This window comes from Daucus carota, chromosome 8, assembly GCF_001625215.2.
Source record: "Daucus carota subsp. sativus chromosome 8, DH1 v3.0, whole genome shotgun sequence".
NCBI lineage: Eukaryota > Viridiplantae > Streptophyta > Magnoliopsida > Apiales > Apiaceae > Daucus > Daucus carota.
The window spans coordinates 903,829-926,331 of NC_030388.2; the positions used below are offsets into that span (position 1 = coordinate 903,829).

The 22,503-nt window shown below is 32.6% G+C and overlaps 2 protein-coding genes across 2 annotated transcripts; one reads left to right on the forward strand and one right to left on the reverse strand.

Moving 5' to 3' along the window:
• Window positions 1-2,988: 2,988 nt before the first annotated feature.
• On the forward strand, window positions 2,989-4,048 carry LOC108198901 (protein ZW2). The gene has a single exon (XM_017366674.2). The coding sequence runs from the start codon at window positions 3,055-3,057 to the stop codon at window positions 3,754-3,756; it is 702 nt and encodes a 233-aa protein (XP_017222163.1). The 5' UTR covers window positions 2,989-3,054; the 3' UTR covers window positions 3,757-4,048.
• Window positions 4,049-12,924: 8,876 nt separating this feature from the next.
• Window positions 12,925-14,594, reverse strand: LOC108197554 (trihelix transcription factor GT-3b). The gene is made up of 2 exons (XM_017365198.2): window positions 14,104-14,594; window positions 12,925-13,591 (listed from the first exon to the last, which is right to left on the reverse strand). The coding sequence occupies exons 1-2, from the start codon at window positions 14,380-14,382 to the stop codon at window positions 13,025-13,027; spliced, it is 846 nt and encodes a 281-aa protein (XP_017220687.1). The 5' UTR covers window positions 14,383-14,594; the 3' UTR covers window positions 12,925-13,024.
• Between the last annotated feature and the right edge of the window lie 7,909 nt (window positions 14,595-22,503).

The window sequence follows — 22,503 nt, forward strand, 5'->3', positions numbered from 1 at the left end:
TTTCGGATTTTGAAAAAAAATATAAAAAGAACTATTATCTCTAAGTGTCAACTAATAATTGATCAAGACATGTGTATTTGAAACTAGCCAAAAATTGTAAACTAGAGCTTATGTTGAATGTGTTATCAGATACTTCAATTTTTTAAAATGTATACAAATTGTTGTTTACTTTTCAAAAATGAACACTTGTTTATTAAAAAAATCCAAAATCTAAAAAAGTACAAGGCATTCGATATTAAGCTTATATACACAAAACTTTCTAACAGGGTGTATTCGATTGGGATTTTAATGGATTATTTTTAATTTATGAATTTTAATGGATTGTATGTGATTTTGATTTTGCGCGGATTCTTGATAAAATGTCGTAGGATTTAAGCACAATGCTTCAAAATATCATTGATTGATTTTGGTGGGATTTAAAAAAACTTGAAATACACTGTAAAATGTCACAAAATCCATCATTTTATGAAGTCCAAAAAAAATTCATCAGCATTTGAATACCATCAGATTTTAAAAGATTTTAAACAATCCCAATTGAATACCATCAGATTTTAATGGATTTTAAACAATCCCAATTGAATACCATCAGATTTTAATGGATTTTAAACGATCTCAATTGAATACCATCAGATTTTGTAGCATAATTTAAAATCCCAATTGAATAACTCAAGATTTTAATATATTTTCAAACAATCCCAATCAAATACCCTCGGATTTCATCAATGAAAAAATGCTTTAAAATCCGAATCCAATACACCCCTGTATATTTGTACAGATTTTCAACTAAAACTTTGTTAAAAAATTATTTAAATATATAGATTTTCACCTCACTTAAAAAAGTTAACTAATACTCCCTTCGCACCACCAAATTCTTTACTTTGTGATGAGAGAGCTCGACACGTATTTTAAGACTTCTGTTGAGTATAGTTTCATGATTTTTTTTGATTTTTTTTTCTGAATAAAAGTCTAAACATTAAATTTTATTCAGAAAATATAAATTTTAAAAATAAATTATAGAACTATACTTAACCAGAACAATAATATGCGTGTCGAAAATACGTTCGACGATGTAAAGTGGAAGTATTTTTTAATACTCTGGCATATTTCTGACTAAAACTATGTTGAAAATTTACTTAAATATATTTCACAATTTCACATGACTTATCAAAGTTAACTAGTAGTTTTTTCAGTCTCGAGGTTAAAAATATCTCCATATGGTTCACTGATCAGCAGTACTGTCGAACCGCCATAAACTTTAACACAGTTATTAGCGCCTGCAAATTGATAATTGAGTTATACATTATTTATATATTTTCAAGTTTATGTTATAATTCATTTACAGACAAAACACTAAAAAATTAAATCACTACAAATTAATTTAAGTTATTTATATCAATTATTTAATTTTCACTAATCTAACTTTTTATAACATTAATATATTATTATATATATGGATTAATAGAAAATTTCTTTTAGAGATATATGAGACTCTTTGCACACTCTTGAGGACATTACTTTAATATATGTATATTTAATAAATAATTTGTGTTACTTTCTTGACCTATCTTTTATCAAATTTTAGTGTAAACATGCATACATGGGAAACAACTTTTTTATGTCATACAACATACATATTATATGTATGTTATATTATAAAGTATTGAAAAGCATATATATATATATATATATATATATATATATATATATATATATATATATATATATATATAGGGTTGCACTCCACACAGAACATTTTAAAAAAAGAACAACACAGAACATTATCATAACACTTTTTTTTATATAAAAAATGAGATAATTACATAGTTAAGCACTAACTAAACTTAATATATGAAATCTAACATCCAAATCTATCCAAATTATTAATATGAAATATTATAGAATTCAGAATAGAATCCAAAACAGAATCCAGAATAGAATCATGTATATATTCTTTACATGATTAATATCACACAGAATCATGTTATTTTTAATCCATAATTGTTGTTAAACATGCTAGATAATATTATTATTCATAATAAATGATTAATTAGCTTAAAGTTATGATTTAATTCAAATTTTAGATGAGATTCTATGTTCGATTCCAAAGTGTTCTTCTTTGTTCTACTTTAAGGGTGTTTTGTTTTGAGTAATACCCTATATATATATATCTGTGTGTGTGTGTGTGTGTGTGTGTGTGTGTGTGTGTGTGTTTAATAAAGTTTGGCTCATAAATATCAAGAGAAATACATTAAAAGTTGGAAGTGAAATTATCAAATTCAACTTAATATACATGTTACATCTGAAGATACAAGAATTCATTTTACTCCTGTTTTTAATATAAAATTTTAAGTCTAATTAATACGTAATTTTAGATATTTTGAGTAATTTTAAATTTTTAGCCTTAATTTGTTACTTAATATATTTTTAACAAAGATTAGTAACTAAATTTTAATTCATACAAATTGATCAAAAATAATAATTTTAATAATTCTCAAACAAACAAGCTCTTTTTATTTCAAAATTTCACCCCAGCTGGCCAGCTCCCACTGCACTCACAAGCATGAAGTTGGTAAGGGTCCTTCCCTGAGCAATAGACCCTTCAATCTCCGCATGAACCCAGCATGATTAATATCACCTTCTAGTCTATGTATGAGCCCTAATTTGAATTTTCCGCAAACTTCTATTACTATTAGATTTGTTTAACAAATAAAACACTAATTAAATTTACCACAAAGATATTTTTCAAACTTGAAACTTAACATCAAAGAAATAAATTTGAATTACCTCGGTTCAAGACAACAGTGACAGACTTTGAAAACAAAAACATACACAGATAAGTATTTATCCCCTTTGTTTTGTCCACTTGTAGGTCTCTACCTTAGTCTCGAAGCATCTACATTTTTCACCGTGAACCTTTCCATGTAAGCAATAAATCACTTATTATTTGACTAAAATAAGTAAAAATAAAAGCTACACTCTACTATAAAAAGGCTATACTTATCTGCTTATTTTGACACCTGTTTCTTGATTATTCCTTGCATAGAATTTCCATCAATGGCTGCTTCTTCTTCCTCTGCTTCTAACCCTAAAAATGGCTTAGCTTTTGAAAGCTTCTTCGAAGGATGGCTCGTTCGTCAAGAACACTATCTCGACGAACTCCAATCCGTCCTGGGAAAACACGAAGACTCGAAAGACGATGAGTACTTGAAAGAATTGAGTGCTAGGGTTTTCAATCATTATCAAGAATACTATGATGAGAAATCAAGAATGTCGAATCATAATGTTTTTCTCCTGTTTAATCCCCCTTGGTTCACTCCTTTTGAGCGGAGCTTCTTCTGGATAGCCGGGTTCAAGCCTGACCTAGCTTTCAAGGTGGCGGCGGCGGCGGCGGCGGATTTGACGGCGGAGCAGAAAGAAATGATTGAGAAGCTCAAAATCGAGGTTAAGGTTGCTGTGAAGGAGCTGAATGATGAGCTGGCTAGGGTTCAAGAAAGCGTGGCGGCGCATGAGCTGATGACGGTGGGCGGGAAGGCTCCGAGCGGCGACGAGATGGGAGAGATCAACTCGGTGCTCGACGAGCTGCAGGCGGAGTTGGTGACGGTGATTTCGAATGCGGACGTGCTTCGGACTCGGACCGCGGAGCGGGTCGCGGCCGTTCTGAACCCGGTTCAGAGCGTCAAGTTTTTGGCGGCGGTGACGGAGATGCAGGTCCGAGTTAGGACCATAGGGTTAGAAAAAGAGGCAAGAAAAAGGTAAGAAATTTATGTTCCATTTCAAATGGTCTCAACCTTAAACTTAAACAAAAAAAGAAAAAGTGACAATACACTGAAATATATGAAATATTATATTTTGTCAATGAAAATCTTTTAGTTGTCGAAGAGAAGTGCCATGTCATTCGGACCAATCATTTCAAGACAAGTTGGATTCTGTTGCTTTCAAGTTTGTGGATTCAGTACACGTGGATCTACGTGTCATTTTTGATTTTGTTGAATTCGAATCATATTTCATATGTATAAGCCAGTGTTAAGCTGGCTATGTTGGCTTTATTTCTAATAGTAATATAATATTATTCATCTTCGGTTTATGCATTGTGTGATTTTACGATGTTTTTGTTAATGGACTGGGCTAGGCAGTATGCTTGTATCATGTTGATAAGGCCTCCAAAGAGTATGATTTGTTATTGGGCTGGGAAGAAGAAAATTTGTGGGCTTTATCAGAATCAAACATGGTACTGTAGAACAGATAAATGTCTTAAAGTCAATATACTTATATAAAGGAGAAGCGAGGGGCGTGTAGGTGGCGCCTCTCACATCGCTTCGTTCTATTTTTCTAATTTTTTGTAATTTTTGGATGAAAAATATCAAAAATTAGAACCACCTTTTTTAGTTTTGGGAATATTAGAAGCAAGTTTCAGAATCTCATTTTGTTTCAGATTATTTATGGAATATAGTAGCTTGAAAGTTTTAATCTGATTTTGTTTCAGATTATTTAATTATGGGAAAGACAGATTATTTATGGAATATAGTAGCTTGAAAATTTTAATCTGATTTTGTTCAGATTATTTAATTATGGGAAAGAGTAGCAAACAAGTCTCTCTGTACCTATAAATACCCGTATAGATTGTAGGGTTTTGATTCATCTAAACACAACCTCCTCGCTCAATACCACAAGCCTACCTGATAGTTCTCTTACTCGATTTTTAAAGGAGAAGCGAGGGGCGTGTGGGTGGCACCTCTCACATCGCTCCGTTCTATTTTTTCTAATTTTCTGAAATTTTTGGATGAAAAATATCAAAACTTAAAAATACCTTTCTCTTTCTCGATTTCTAACTCGGAAGTGAAGGCTGTAAGGTTGTTGCAAGCAAATGTCGTTATAAACCGTTATATTGGAGTTGACAAATCCAAACATGGGAAAAAAATATAGTCTTAACATGATATTGATGGTCGATATCAATAAATTAATTATTAGAGATGTATGTTTGTTGGGTATTCTTATATAATATTTGTTTTGTTCATCGAACATGTTTGTTGTTGTTGATTTTTATATTATTTACTTTGTATACATGAAAAAATTATTCATGCATTATCTGTTTGCTCCGTTCAAGCAACTTTTAAGAGAGTAATTATATTTAAGTTAGATGTTTTTGTGCACAATCAATCCAAAAAAAATTGGAGGAAGGTGACAATGTAAGAACATGATCACTTTAAAAAAAACCAAATAAAATTAAGATTCGTCATGCTTTAAATTGTTAATTACGTGTATAAATTTATTTTCATTTTTTCACCATGAATTATATTCCAATTTTGCAATTTTATTATATATTAGTATTGGTATTACATCAAGATTTTTATAATATAAATTTATTTTATCCTACAAATATTAACTTTGAAACATTAATATACTTTTTATAGACAGGCATAAAATTATTTTATTCTACAAATATTAATATTGAATCATTAATATAATTTTTATAGGCCGCCGCAACGCGCGGTTTCTCAACTAGTTTTACATAAAAGAAAAAAAAGCGCAGTTTGTGATAAGGAGCAATGTGGGAACCACAGTGCACGCATATATAAGCGGAGACGCATAAAAGGAGAAGGCAGTGGCGGTTTGCGGGAGGAAAAAGAAAAACGCGGAGTAGTCAACGAAATCGGCGAGCACATGAATTCACATACTACTACTAAGTTTTGCAGTGTAACTGCACGATAAGCTTCACGTGGTCACAGCGCCACCCACGGCCTGTATTGCATTGCAACTGTTGTTAGACAGCAGCAGCCAGCGAGAGCTGGAGCATGTTTTAGTGAGCTTATAATTTATGTTACAAGATTAGAGCATCTCCGAAGATAATATGTATAATGATCGGTTATATTGGTTGGCTAAATTTAGATGGGGCTGTAAATCGATGCGGATTATCTGGTGTCTCGCTTTATATCAGGCTCAAATATATGATACATTTCTCATATCCGTTTTGAAAAACAGTCAAATTTGAATTTTCGATTCGGATATAGTTTCAAAATCCAAAACTATTAAACTTAAACTTAAATTTAACTAAGTTTGATTGGAAAAATTATAGACAATTCTGAGTACGTCGTGATATGCATAATAAATTTATGTACTCAGTATTTTTTTGTTTTTTATGTTATATTATGTCCTATGCCCATATGGAAGTCATATGAGCAACAATACAATGTTGACAGTGGCGAAACATACATTGCATCAGTAGCTGGCATCCCCTAGTGAGCGAAATAGATTCAGTGACCGACTTGATGATTACCAAATAATCTGCGATTTCTCAGTGTCAACGCAATCAAATTCACACCATTCATGCACCAATACCCCACGAGTACGTTTGAAACAATTCTGTATATTGTTGTTCCCTTGTGTATATTTCACACTGACAGCTTACCACTTGTGTCTGTATCTTACCTGTTGGTTCTGTCGCATGATGAACAATTATGAAATCACGCAATGCAACTTTGCAGAATCTTATGCTCGGGGATCTTACCCATGCGTCCGTTAATCATCCAGCAAGTAAAACCAAAGCTTAATTTCAGTCTTTTTCTGGTTCAAAGTTCAGATATGGTGATCACATGTCCGCATTATTAATTCGTTCTCAACCATAAACGAGACAAATATTTGTAGCTAGAAGTTGAAGGTGTTGTTTAATACTCACTCCGTCTATTTTTAATTGTCATTTTAACTTTTTGCACGTAAGGTGATGAAAAACATGCTTTCACTTATTATTTTTTATTTTTTTATGAATAAAAATATAAACTCTAAACATTGAAGCAATTATTATCAGGTTGTATTTGAAATGTACATCGTATTTTTTTAAAAAAAATTACAAACTAAAGTACTTTAAGAGAAAATCTTTCCTCTATAATGAAATCGGGGAAGACCATCAACGATATATATAAAGATTAGCTGGGGATTGTTTCTCTAATATCTTAAAATAAATTCATTTAAATAAATGATAATAATTTCTAAATTATATTTTATTTTGCGAGATACGATATTTTAATCTATAGAAATGGATAATAGATGGTCGCGGTATATATCATATATATAAAATATATTTCCAACCATTTCTTTATGGTTTTTCTTTTTGAGTGTCACGTTCAATTTTTTATATTTCAAAATTTATCAAAAATAGTCAACGAGTCTCCACTTCTTCATCTTTCTTCCATTTTCACACTATTTTTACATCACAATCTCCCTTCTATGTATTAAAATTAATTGGTTACAACACTTCACCAACTTTTCTTTCTCTTTCCAAATACTTTATACTTCCTCCGTTTCATAATACATGTCCACTGTTGAACAAATTACGCATATTAAGAAAAATTAACTTTTGTAGAAATTTTTTATTTTTTATTATATTTATTGCATTGACCAAGTATAATATGTGGGATATATTTGATCTAGAAAATATAATGTAGTAAGATGCGGTATAAACCTCATCTTGTAAATACAAATATTGATTACACTCCGCTGAAAATTGAAATGAACAAGTAATTGAAAACATTTTTTTGTCTCAATTGTGGACATATAATATGAAAGAGGGAGTACATATAGGCCCTGTTTGGGAATTAACTGTTAGCGGTAGCGGTTTGAATTAGCTGTTTTGATTAGATTATTTAATTAGTTGTTTTGACTTGTTGCTGATTCAATTAGCTGTTTGTATAAAAGTGTTTGGTAAATAACTGTTAGCTGATAGCTACTTGGATACACAAAATGACTAATAAGGATACTGAAATATAAGAAAATTAAATAACAATCCTTCATTTCATTTAATGCATGAAAATTGATACCAACTTTAAAATTCTAACTGAAACTCAATTTTTTTTTATTTTAAATCGTCAAGTTGCCGGAGGTGGGGACACGAAAGCTGGTGGTATTATCTCGCAATGGACAGAGATCCGGAGGCGGGGACACGAAGCCAGCCGGTATTATCTCACAATGGGTAGAGAGGTTCGATCTGGGCCTATGGGCTATCCGTTTCGGCCTGACGAGGACGTCAGGAATTTAAGTGGGAGAGTTTGTAACACCCTTGTCCCACATCAAGAAGTGTGGGGACTTTAGTTCAGTTTATAAGCATAAGTACTACTACTAATTGCACCAACAAATCATGATCTTTTGGGGGCTGTGGTGGGCTTGTGAATTACCCAAGTTGTTGCAGTTGGACCTGTATATTTGGGCTTATTTTCGGATTCGGAATTCGGGACTTGACCCGATTTTCGAAAAAGACTCGGGATTTGACCCGGGTTGTTTCATATAAAAATTTTATCATCATTTTGCATTCACCAACATTCGGCCAATATATAAATTGCTCCAGAAAATCAAGCTTGAGACCTCACTAAAAATATACGTATTTTCTTACTACCGCTAAAAATATATGCATTTTTTCTTACATTAACCACGGCATGGACACGGTCCCAGATTCATGAGGAATTAGAGTATAGATAAAACAATGAGATAGCAAACAAATCTCACTTGTAGAGTGGCTGGAAGTGTAAGTTCGGTTTAATTGATGGAAGGATAAAATAGTAATTTTATTATTTTGTCCCAAACTTCTAATTGAAAAAGCTCCTCAAACTAGTTTTTTCAAAATTAACGGATTGGGACCAAACCACTAATTTTTTTGACTAATATGGCTTATAGCCTTACAAAGTGAGTATCTGTTCGAAGATATTCTCGGGGTGAGCCAGAATCGAACCCATGACCTGGGACGACAGAGGATAAACCCTTAACCACTGGGCTATCCGATCGTGCTCAAAACCACTAATTCAATAAGCTTACAACCAAACACTCCCATTAGATGATTTATATGGTCAACCATCTAGTTTGAGACAAACCTCTAACTTTTTACCAATCCGTTAACTTCCAAACAGGCCCATAAGCATGGTAGAATTGGGGAAAAATATCGGCAAAACACACGACCGACACATCTAAGGTGTCGGTTATCACTAAAAGTACGACTCGAAAAGTCAATTTTATACTAATGATATTCCTTAATCTCCGTACCCAATTATCATACGTAAACGAATAGTTAGGATTAATCTGATTTAGAAAAAAAAATACCTTCAGATATAAGTCCCTAAAAGTTTAGACGAGTGCGCGCAACAGAAGTCATACGAAATGTTAAGTAGAAATCAAGGGCCGATCGTGAGGTATCGCAGGCCTAGGAGTGAAATAGAAAAAGCGGGCCTTCTAGAAAAAGTGAAAAGAGTTCAATCGATTTTTTTTATATATAAAATTCATGAGAAACAATTTTTCATGTATTTCTAAATGCAAAGTCATTAGCAATGTCATTTATATCAATCTGCTCCTGACATATTTTTATCAATGTATTAAATAGTAAGTCCGTTTATTCTTTTATGGAATATAGATGATCTCAAATAATTCATCAACAATTTTAGTTTTGAATTTTTTTAAAAAATAACTGTAACAAACATTGTTAATAATATGCTATAAGAAATTGTGATAATTAGAAAATAATTTAAAGATATAATAAATAGAAGAATCTCAAATGCTGACATGAAATCATCTAATAGAGACATTATTTGTAACACACAATTCTTAAAAACTGTAAAAAGAGACCGAGAGAGTATATTGAAGGTCTTAAAAACTGCAAAATTGATAAAGTCAAAATCTTACGCTAAAATGATAAAACAAGACCTGCTACAAGTAAAAAAGTAAAAACAGTAAAAAAAGTGATTTATTAAAAAAAAATACTACTACTACAATTTTCCAAGGATAAGTGATTTTATTTACTCCATATAAAGTAAAAGTCAAACGGATAAAGATCTTGCAGTCTTGAATTTTGACCATGCGAATCAAGTGACATGTTTTCCAACGAAATTTGAGGCCATAAACGCCTTAATCCAAATCCCGAGAGTCATTCTACACCGAAACATGAGAAGGTTGAAAACCGATATCCGAGCAATTCCTTTTCAAGGTAAAATGCTGCTGATGACCAAGAAATTACGAGTGCCATTTGATCAAGAGGAAGGGGTGGTGGTTTCCACAAAGAATTCAGTGCAAGTTGGTACTACTCGTACAGAGGTCAAAAGATTTGCCTATGTATAAAGTCAGAAACTTTAGATTTCCACAAACATGGAGGTATATATGGCCAGAGTAATTCGATGACAATATATTCAAGTAGTATCATACAAATCCGCATTTCCGTCTAACCGGATACGGATTAGTCGAGGTGCACGCAAACTGGTCGGACACTAATTTAACAAAAGAAAAATCGACACTTCTGCACAATTGGTGGATGGTTGACAAAATTTATATAAATAAAGTTTTCAAAGTTTCTTCCTGTTAGGTATCAGCCCATTACAAGGTAACATGGACTTTGGTGATCCAAAATATATAAGGATAATAATTGTATGTTTAGACAATTATTATAAAGAATATGTTTTGGTCACAAAGATAGAAGACCTAGTTGGAATTGGATTCTGATTTTAGTTGGAAATCAGAATTGGATTAGGACTATGTGTAGCTGTTTTAGAATTAGATTCTGATTTGTCTAGTTTGAGATGGCTATATATACATAGTCATATTGTGTTTGATAGGTGTGCTCAAGATGTAGACTTAGGTATCGCTTGCGGGCGGATGCTTGAGTAGTAGGCTTGAGTATCCAAGTTTGGTTGATTGTATTATTGATAATGGTTTTGATTAATAATACAAGTTGGGACGTGGGTTTTCCACGTCAAATATATTATTTTGTGTGTGCTTTGCATTAGAAGATTGAATCTCGTGTTTTATCCCTAACAAGTGGTATCAAGAGCCGAGGTCAGGATCGTGATTGATGGGGTTGAGGATGAATTCGGGATTCAATCGAGAATGCAGAGTATGGTGAATTTTGTTAGCAGGAAGAGGCAAAGTTACGTGCGGTATGATGGTTGACTTGCACCATGGATCAATCATGATGGACTCAATATGGAAGAAGATTGGATGGTTCTTCTAGAGGCCGGAGGATTGTGAAAGCAAGGATCGGGTGACTCATGGATGGAAGAGCACTCGGGTTTGATGCACGTGATTTTGTAGATGGATATACCGTTTTGATAAAGAGCGGTGGTTGGGAGTTCATTAAAGTGAATTTTGGTGATACTCAAAGTTTGGAAGAACGAGAAGCGGAGATTCTTGTTCGAGGGGAGGCATTGGCTGATGGACGCCGGTGTCTTCACCGTGATTGTTGATTGTATTGGGCTGAAGGGGAGGATTGTTAGGTATCAGCCCATTACAAGGTAACATGGACTTTGGTGATCCAAAATATATAAGGATAATAATTGTATGTTTAGACAATTATTATAAAGAATATGTTTTGGTCACAAAGATAGAAGACCTAGTTGGAATTGGATTCTGATTTTAGTTGGAAATCAGAATTGGATTAGGACTATGTGTAGCTGTTTTAGAATTAGATTCTGATTTGTCTAGTTTGAGATGGCTATATATACATAGTCATATTGTGTTTGATAGGTGTGCTCAAGATGTAGACTTAGGTATCGCTTGCGGGCGGATGCTTGAGTAGTAGGCTTGAGTATCCAAGTTTGGTTGATTGTATTATTGATAATGGTTTTGATTAATAATACAAGTTGGGACGTGGGTTTTCCACGTCAAATATATTATTTTGTGTGTGCTTTGCATTAGAAGATTGAATCTCGTGTTTTATCCCTAACACTTCCTACTTGTAATCATTCTTCTCACTGTCCCATATGTATTTGTCGATCAATATGAACATGAAGCCTCTCCTTTTAACATGCGATGAATGCAGTCTATACCAACTAAAATAATGTGGTGTAAGATTTTGATTAATCATCTAAGTAAATATTTGCCTCTCGTTTCAGATTATTATTCAAATGTATGAAGTATAACTGTGCTGTATATATATAAACATGAATGACAAGCTGAATTGATTTTAGGACAACTATAGATTGAAGATATATCTGCACATTTAAGCGGTACATGCAGGTATAAAACCATATTTTATGGAATACTTGGAGCCGGGACGTGCTAACAAAACATTACAAAATATATTATTATACAAACATCCTTGCGGAAAAGATATAACACTTGAAAGTATTTCACAAAAATTAGCACCCGATCGGGATAGATGCTCCATGCATGCAAGAATGAATGATACACCAGACCAGGGACCAACTGGAGGCCCCTTGGTGCAGGCTATGGTAGTCCCGGAAGCAAATGCTGATCAATGAAGTAATATAGCATTACATGTACTAATGCCGTGAATGATAGACAAATTCAATATTATCGACATTTCTATGAAATATATACAGGCATTGCATGTATGTTGCATACTTGCATAGCATATATAGAAATGTTCACATATAGACATGTGTTTGTTGCACAAAGAAGTAACAAAGAAGAAGCAAAATACATAGAATAGAGGATCTTTCTCTCTTCATATAAATTGTAGGCCATATATAGAGGCACGGATACTGATATCTGACATGTAGTTCGTTCACGGATGTAGGAACATATAACTCAATAGTAATAAAATGCAAAAAATGTTTCATGCACGAAATTTAGTATAAAATCTTTTATAAAATGACATGTGTTAAGTTTTGATTAGAATGTACCCCAGTGTTCACATAAATAGCATCAATACACTCACCTCAATTGTCATGTCATTTTGTGCAAAATTTTGTACCCAATTTATATGTACCACTACTCATAAAATGTACTCATAAGATGATATGAAGTGTTTTCCGAACTTCTTCAGTAAAAGAGTTCTCTGTAGAAGTCCACCCTACATTTATTGTAGATTCGACATAAAAGCTTTCAACACTTTATATTTTTATGAACTATTATCATGAAGAGTCATGCCAATGTATCAAGCAAAATTTTAGAACCATGCATAAAATAGCTAGCTAGTGATGTAAGGGGAAGAGTTCGAAGACAAACCTCGATCTTAATTCCTCGTCCGAAACAAGAACTAGATGAAAACATAAATAGTCCTACATAGCACAAGCCTAATTACTAATGCTTCTGCAGATTAAGATTTATCTTCCCTTCTAAGCTTAATTAGAAGTGCATTGATCAAAGCATCCCTTTTCTCAGCTCTAGCTTCTTCCCTTGCACTTCTTTGCTCCTCCCTTTCCCTCCACCTCCTCTCCATCATAATCCTCTCCTTCTCCAACTCCTCCATTCTTTGCCTCCACTCCATCTCCCTCATTCTCCTCTCCTCTTCCCGCGCCTCGTACGTTTTCAGCCACCGCATTTCCATCTCACCTTGCTGCCTCATAAAATCCTCCAACATCTCCTTCAAACCGCCAACATTAGCATTCACATTCCCACCAATAGCATTACTACTCCCCGGATTCTGCTTTACCTTCCTCTTTTTCTTCCCACTCGTAGTTCCTCTTTGCTCTCCATCGCTCTCCTCATTCTCATCCTCATCGTCCGATGATAGCTGAGTAGCTTTCTTCTTCGAACCTCCTGCACCGCTCCCTTCCGCCTCATTCCACAGCATTCTTTGCATCCTTGCCGCGAAAATCGCTTGCAATTCATTGTAATACGGAAACTGCTGCTTCATGCCTTCCGGCTCAATAGTTTCACACCCCTATACATCAATATTTCAACCATCATTCAAACATTCAAGACAAAAAACACCACTATTTAAATTAAAAATATTCTGTCCATATCTCTATTCAAAAATCATTGACACTACTGCAAGAAAACGCGTAAAGGAAAAGAACAATATATTTGTTTAAGCCTATAGGGTATCTATTCAAGAAATCATATGCATAATTGCTGGTAGGGTGCAGCCTATATTTACGCAGCTCATTGAAACATAGGTATCACTTCTCAGTCTTATGATGGATCAATCATGTCATGTTCAATTTAAAAATGAACAATCATTTTACTTGTTACAAATACAACGTCGTATATGTGCAGTGACGGAACCAGAATATATAACAAATCGAAACCAAAGTATTAATACTAATTTTTCAAGATCAGCCGGGACTCAGACTCCAAACAAAATTTATACCGAATTTTAGGACGTTAGGAGAGTTTCGGGTTTCAGCATGAGTTAGCCTCGAAAACGCGTATGAACTGAAAAATAACAAGTACCTTGTATCGGGTAACGAGATTTTTCCATTTGCATTTACACTGCTCAGCGCTACGATTATACCCTTTCTCCTTCATTTTCGTAGCAATCAGTTCCCACAAGAGCTTGTTCCTCTTGGTCTCCATGAAAGTGGGGTCCAGCTCGGCCCGAATCATCAAAAAATCTCTCGTTTCCTGCATACTCCATTGCGGAAACCTATCTCCACCCGTATCAATATTAACACTCACTTGCTGCTGTTGAAGCTGGTGGTGAAGAAGATGGTGATGGTGGCCTGCGTCCATATCGAGAAATCTCGAATATTTTAAAAAATAAATATATGACTTTGCGATAAAGAAGAGTAATTTGATCCGATGAGAAAGAAAGAAAAAGATGGGTCTAGAGAAGAAAAAAGTGGGTTATTAATATGAAGATGGTGTGGATAAATGGGAACGAAGAATAAAAGAACGAGATTGATATGTGAGTTTGAAAGAGTATGTTTGCTATTTGTTCGTGTAATAGAAAGAAAGAAAGAAAGTACATCCAACAAACGGCTCTCTCTCATCCTTCTACGCGTAAACTTGATGGGTTTTTTCTCTTTAGATTCTCTTCTTGTTTTCTTTAATTTATTCAACTTTTCTATCTATTTAATAAATCACAAATATTTTGAAACTTAGATTTTCAAATAACAAAAAGTATTGAATTTGAATTTTATTTATAATTTCAAATATTCAAAACTAGTATAAAACTGAGAATTTAAAATGAAATCTCAAATTATGTCAAGTTGGATTGATATATCTATATTTTTTATATATATTTGGATTTAGTTCTAGAAAATTAAATAAGAGACGCGGGGATCATGAGTTTATTTATCGAGAAGATTAATTTTATAGTTATGTATTTGTTTATTTAGTATAGAGGCAAGGTGTCACAAAACTAAATTTATCAATAAAAATTGAAAATTAATAAATATTTGTAAATTTATAGTGCAAGGGTATTATTTTTCTAAAACGAATTTCATCTATATATTAATACGAGCTATATATAGTGAAAAGGGTATTACATTTCGGATATTTGTTAAAATTTAATAATAAAATCACGTATTTATCACAACTCCGCTAGCAGTGTCTAATGTGTATACTGTAGCTTGTAGCTTGTAAAAGATGGCCATTGTTCAAATTCCGTTTAAAGGGTGTCACGCTTACATAGGAAGACAGCAACAAGAAGTAAAGACTAGTGGTGGACCAATCTAGTCTAGATTAGTGACCGGTTGTATTAACTTGTTTTACAAGGCTTTCAGTTCCTCCTATGTATTGTTCTTATACTGTTTGGCTGGTTTTTAAACCCAGTTAGAGATTTTTTGGTTCACAAAATATGGGTTTTGATATTCCGAATGATTCTAACTTTGCCGAGCTGAAGAGAGAACCATTAAAGTTCTGTTAAACCCTAAATTTTAGATAAATGTTTAAGATTTTTTTTTTGAAATCAACAAACAAATCTATACTATAATATAATAAGCCAACATAGGTTTAATTTGTAGTCGTACAAAATTTTGGTTTGATCATCTCCTTTATAACTACAAGTCGGTCACATGTAGACTTCTCTTACGCTTACAAAATTAAAGAGTTTTATATCGTTCAAATTACAAACACTTGTGATGTAATACAAGATAAATTAAAACTCCACCATTATTCTTTTAAATATAATTTATATATTATTTATATACTATATTATAATATATCGATATTGGTATAATTCGTAGTCGTCCAAAAAATGTAATCAGTTGGTAAATATAATCTGGTTAAAATCTAATTCATTAATACTAAAATACTAATAAGATGATGTTAAAATTTAAATTATAATTAATAAATTACGAATTTTATACCCGCCCGTGCTTCGCACGGGTTAAAGGCTAGTATTATTAATAACTCAAGTCTTGATCCAGTACATCGATAAGAAAGGAGGGAATTTGGAACCACTCCTCAAGATCAGTTATAGAACTAGCTACCCTTGCTATCGAATGAGCCGCTATGTTTTTTTCATATTATTTCGTCGTCGTTGTGTTCAAAAATAATTTTAAAATAAAATACTTAGATATTGACATTTTTTGCATGTGAAGTTCTGCCGCAGAATCCTAACTAATATTAGAAATAAGATAAGATTTCTTTGGGTTCTCTCCCCACGACCCTGCCCATTTAATCTGATTCTTCGTTCCAAATTCATACGTTTCGTGAACCAGACGACACCATAAATATTTTGGTTTAAATAATTTACAAGTCAAATTTTGATTTATAAGTTGAAATTCTTAAAACGGAAAATTCTAATTTTCTTTTAATAATTTTAATTTTTGAATCTTGATTTTACAAAATTATGAAAACTATTTAAAATATTTTATTATTATATTAATAATTTGTATACTTGATATTTTATAAATATGAAAAATATTATTCAGATATATGATATAAAAATATTTTCATTTTTAATAAATTCTTACATATAATTATTAAACCAAACACGACAAATATAATATGTTCTATATATTTCATTTGTAAGTATCTTAAGCACACTATTTATTATCCTGATTGTTAACATTATTGATCTCCTTAAAATATAATCTCACAAATATATTTTAATTTTTTTATTCTGAATAAAAGTTTGATTTTTAAATTTTTATTAAAAAAAATATTATATTACTATATATTACAAAGGTATCAAAATACGTGCAAACAGTGAATATTAACGATCCCACAGAGGAGTCTCATTTTATTTAATTGGCATAATATTCAATAAGAAAAAAATATTCTAAATTTAAAATATTTTATCGAGATTCAATTAAAATCATGTATGTGGTATTGCCTTGGTGACAATGCGAGGATCCGAATCAGCCGCTGTTATTTTATAACGGCAAGAGACGCAAAATTTGAATAATGATGAAAACGTTAAAGTTTAAAGTAACACACCAGCGCTATCTAGACAAGTTTGTTGAATACATAAAAAAATTCATAGAAAAAATTTAACGGGATGCGCGATACACTTTTTAATAGTCCAAATAATTAAATTGTATCATGCTTTGCTTGGTGAACTTGAAATTTGTTCATACTTAAAAAATGTAATTTCAAGTTCCGGCAAAAAAAAATAAATGTAATTTCAAGTTACTTCTTCCGTTTTGAAATATAGGTAACTTGATTTTTTTGCAGGTATTTTTAAGTTTTTTGACCGTATGATTAAAATTATTGTTTTTGAAATTTTATTTTTTTTAACAATAATATCAATCACATATTTTTATTAAAAAAATTCAAAAATAATAATTTTTAACATGCGAACAATGGACTTAGAAACGTGTGAAAAAAATCAAACAACTTATATTTCAAAACGGAGGGAGTACAACATAAAATTATCAATTATGTCATCACGAACATGTTTTTTATTAATTTTGCTCTCTTCGAACACAATGACTAGCAGAACATGCATGCATATAAACCGGCTTTTATGTCACAGATTGTAATACTGCACCAAATCCGAAGACAAGACAGACAGATCATTTCCCTTTTATCATAATTCTAAACTTTATGCGATTTTCTTCGACTCCGATAAATTATTCAAAAAATAACGCGTTTTATTCTGTAACGCTCCACGTGGAACGTACTGTCACTTGCCAAAAAAGGCCACGTGTCATTCATGCAATAAATTCAGCTCAAATGTGGGGACACGTACTTCGGTCTGTTCACACCCGTGAGGTCGACACAAGAACCTTGACGATTAACAAAGTATAAAACAGTCCTTAAAAAAAAAACAAGTATAAAACAAAAGTAATATTTGTAAAGAGATGAAACTAACGAAGACTAAATTTTTAAGTAACGCGACGAATATATCTGACGAAGCTTTATAAATCTTAATCTGAAAAGAAATGGGGTCAAGTATCATAATTTATTAAGATTTATTAGTAGCGAAAATAAATTTATTGAAGAGAAATGGAATTGATTTTTGACTAACACCACGAATTTATACGACGAAGTTCTATAAGTCTGTAAAGATTAAAAGGATGTGACAATTTCCTCACAAATAAAAAAAATGTGACATTTTAACGTAAAATTTATTAATATTGACGACAAATAGTCAAATATAATAATAATTTATAATAAAGGGCCCAACCATTATTTAAATAGTCATATCACGCGACTACTTTAAAATTTTGGACATCAAAATACAGAATTATTAAACCACATTTAACAAATTTAATCCTTAAAATAATGATGATGATAATGATATCACGTTATCGGGTCGGGCTTTATATTTGTTCACTCTATAAGAGCATCGAAGGCCCGCTATCTTGGGTAAAATATCCCAACGGATAATTGGGTAAGAAGACTGAGAGCCCAGAATATGGATTTGGACTTGACTGTTAATCAGAAAAGCCCGTCATTATATACATTGAACCCGGTCACTTATATTTCTCTTGGACCTGGTTGGCTTTGAAAAAGGAAAGTCCAATTTTTAAGCGTGTTAATTTTTCTTACCCTTTACGCTTTTTTTGTTGAAAACTTCCTTTTCATCACCTTTTATTAGTGTTTTATCATTTTGGTCCTTATATTAAAATTTTGAAATCTTTTGTGAATAAAATATGCAATATACGAAGTAAAAAAAACTTTAACAAGAAAAATACATCATCAATTCACACAAATAAATTGAATCATGTATCATTATGTGCATATAACATAAATATACAGAATTACCACTTCTAATCGATCTTAAATTTCGAACACCGATAAATCTTAGTCCTTTATATAGGCTATTTTTTTTTTATAATAAGAATGAATCTCAACGAATATGAAGCGGCAATTCGTGATAATTCTTTCATTTAAAAAAATTTATCATCTAACCATCGGATATGCAAGATGACCATAGAAATTTAGATAATAAAACTTTATACAGGCTATTTAAGTGATTGATTATGAACAATTTTTTTATATAGTATCATCGATCAGATATGCAAAAGTGAAAATCCCATTATTATATCAACATAATATTTTTTTGTGGTCCAGCGGCACATTCACAATCAGAAGCAACTATATAATTTCAATGTAGTTCTTGAATTTCTTGCCAATATTTATCTAGATCTTTCCCGGCACGTTGAAGAAATAAGCGAAGAAAATATGGCAATCGGACAGTAACATGTTATCAGCTCGCTTACTAAAAAAATATATAGTGGCATGCGGATGAATAATGTGGAAATCGACGAGTAGGCAGCGGTTAGGTTTCAATTAAATCACCTATTGATATGTCGCAAGTAATTGTTTTTTTTAGAAAAACAGATCTTGACAATCGCAATGATATTCTTACACCAAAGACTTCGTTAAAACGACAATTTTACAAATCTTTGTTTTCAAAATTTTATTATATCAATTTTCAAAATCCCGTCGTAAGAATATATACGCAGACGTGCAGCTATTGTAAGCTAAATACTATTAATTAGAACGCGAATTCATTAAGTATTCATATCCATGTGCAATTCTTAAATGTAAAGTAGGTCGTAATTAGAGCACAATTTTATTATCCAGAATAGTAAATGAGAGTATGCGAAGAATCAGATAATCTCATAGACGTCTCAATTTATGTGTATGTTTATTCGTTTTTTAGAAGTTAATTTGACCAATAATTGATTGAATATTAGAAAATATATTTTATTTTTTCAAAAAGTAGAAAGTTATATTTGAGAATAGCAGTATATTTTTTTGGTTTGTTTTAGTTATATAATATATATGAATTTCAGTTAAAATATAATCAACTCAACTGTCAAAAGTCGGACATATAATATTAGAAGTGTATCAAATTTGCGAGTGCTATCAAAATACATGTATAACATATTACTTCGTTTTTAGGAGATATATGCTAGACTTTTGACAGTTTTTCACGTATTAATAAAAATGATTATATATTTATTAAATATTATTGTTAAATTTTTTTAATGAATAAAAATATGATACTGATACTTTATTCACAAAAATTTATTTTAAAATTAATAATTCTAAATATGCAGTTAAAACTCTTCAAAATCACGTAAAAGAAATTGACATCTTGACAAATGAGTAAAGGATTTTGTTGGGATTGCAAGTTGTAACTCGCTCGCGCAGAAAAACAAATCTTGTCAATGGAAATGATCTTACAAAAAGGCATCTTTATCCGAACAATTACTCCTTTCCTATTTATTATGGTCTTTTTGCGGGCGGATGTAGTTGAGTAGTTGTATATATCTGTTTATGTGCATTATGCTTCTTATCTAAAGCCTACGATTATTATGAATTGGTCCCGTTCTAGCTAGCTAGCTTGTGTTCTTGAATTATCAACTCTATTATTATAATCTCCACGTGCTTTTTAATACTTCAACATCTGGACCATGCATGACCTCATGCCATAATACACATGTTTACAAAGAGAGTGAGTTTAGATGTTACTAATAAACAATTAGGTGTCATTAAGAATGTTGAAATTTGGTTGTCTTTGAATAATGTAAACAAAAATTACCAATAGCATTAGGTTTTGGTACACTTGTTACAGAGACTACGGTGCCATAGACTTCTTCCCCTTCTTTAATAATGTTGAACGTTTTGATTAGGTTCTGTGAAAGGAAAAAAAAAACGTTTTGATTAGGCAGACATTTTTTGTAATTAAATATTATCACATTGTTATTTTATTTTTCACATGATTCCGATTCTCAATCTCCAGAAATTAAAGCAGGTAAGCATCGCCCAAACAGGTAATCAGAGAGTGAGAAATATTACTGAGAAGATATTATTAATTAATAAAGAAATAACTATGAAATTTAAAGAAATCTTCAATTTAGAAAATGATGGGACCATATGGATTAAGTTAAAAAAAGTATTTTTACTTGATGTAAAGAATTGGATTAGGAGTGAAAAGAAAGTTTAAACTTATAAATTGTTAAAATGTTTGGAAAAAAGTAGAAATACTAAAACAAAAACTAGCATTCTTAGTTTTTTATAAATAATTCTAATTTTTTACAGAAAAGTAAAATCAACTACTTCAAACAAACAAACAAACCTGACAAATAAAAAAAAAAAAAAACTACTTCAAACAAGAAGTGTTCTTGTATGATTCCTAAACACCACCTATATCTCTGTAATTTCAGAACTTTAACCTTTTTAATATGATATTTTTCTAACTTATCACATAAAATTAGAACTATAAAATTTTAATCTTTTCAATAAAATATTTTTCAGATTTATTCGTCCGAGTTCTTGCTCATGACCACCCAACCAGACCATTGGTGGTCATTGGTATTATGGTGCCACAAGCCCTGTTTATTTGTTTTTCTTAAATCATCGAGATTCCTCTAGACTTGTATGCCCTATAAAAGGCAAATAAAAAATTCAACGAATCGTATATGAATTTAATTACACACATGGTATAAAAATTCAACACGTGATCCAATTATGGGTGATAAGGTACCACGCTACAGTAACCGCCAACAGTACCCGCCCCCGCTACAGGACCTGAAGATCCCCAAAGTCAGACCTCATCATTACCAAGTACAGGGCAAACAGGATAATAAGCATGCACGAATCCCAAAAGGACAGAAAAAAGGACAGTAGCTGCACCAAAACAGCCACCCATGCTGGGGAGTGCCTACAGACCCATTCCCGCCACTGTAGCAACAGTGGCGGCAAAGGGCCTATATAAAGCACTCCCCAGCCAAAGTGGAAGGGAAGTGCAAAATTCCTCCCCAGAAACTCTCTCTAAAAGCACTTTTCTCCATACATTTAGAGTGAAAACTCTCTGATTTCCCTTACTTGTCAAGCACATCCAAATCACTGACTATCACGCCGGAGGCGCCTCACGGGATGTCACCCCCCGTGTAGCGTTGTTTTGCAGGTTAGGTCTTGCCTGAAGCTCCCGGAACAGTGCATTGGAACCCTAGACGAGATTTGGAGTTATCATTTGGCGCGCCAGGAAGGGGCCTTCTCCCTAAGAGAAACCTGATCGCATCCCTAGAAGTCGGGCAAATTTATGCAAACTCGATCCGGACTTATAGTAAGTCAGACCAGCAACATGGCAAACCCTCGCCCAAACATGCAAAACGCGAACCTGCTAAACCCCGATCCTGCCAACCCTAACGTCCGAGTAGTCGAAGACGACGTACTCCTGCAAGACTTATCCCCCTCCGGGAACTCCGTCCCCAACGCGGGACCAAACACCAACGTAGTACCTCCCCCGCTCACCCAGGGGGGACCCATCGATCTGACAAAGTTCACACAGCAACAGATCGACATAATGCTGAAGGTAGCATCTGCCTTCCCACAACCTAGAGGGGAAGCGCGCGGCAACCATGAACCCCAAGACGAGGAGGAGCGAAGTGAAGCTCATAGCCAGCCTCACCCACAGAAGTCCACAGCATCACACCTTGGACC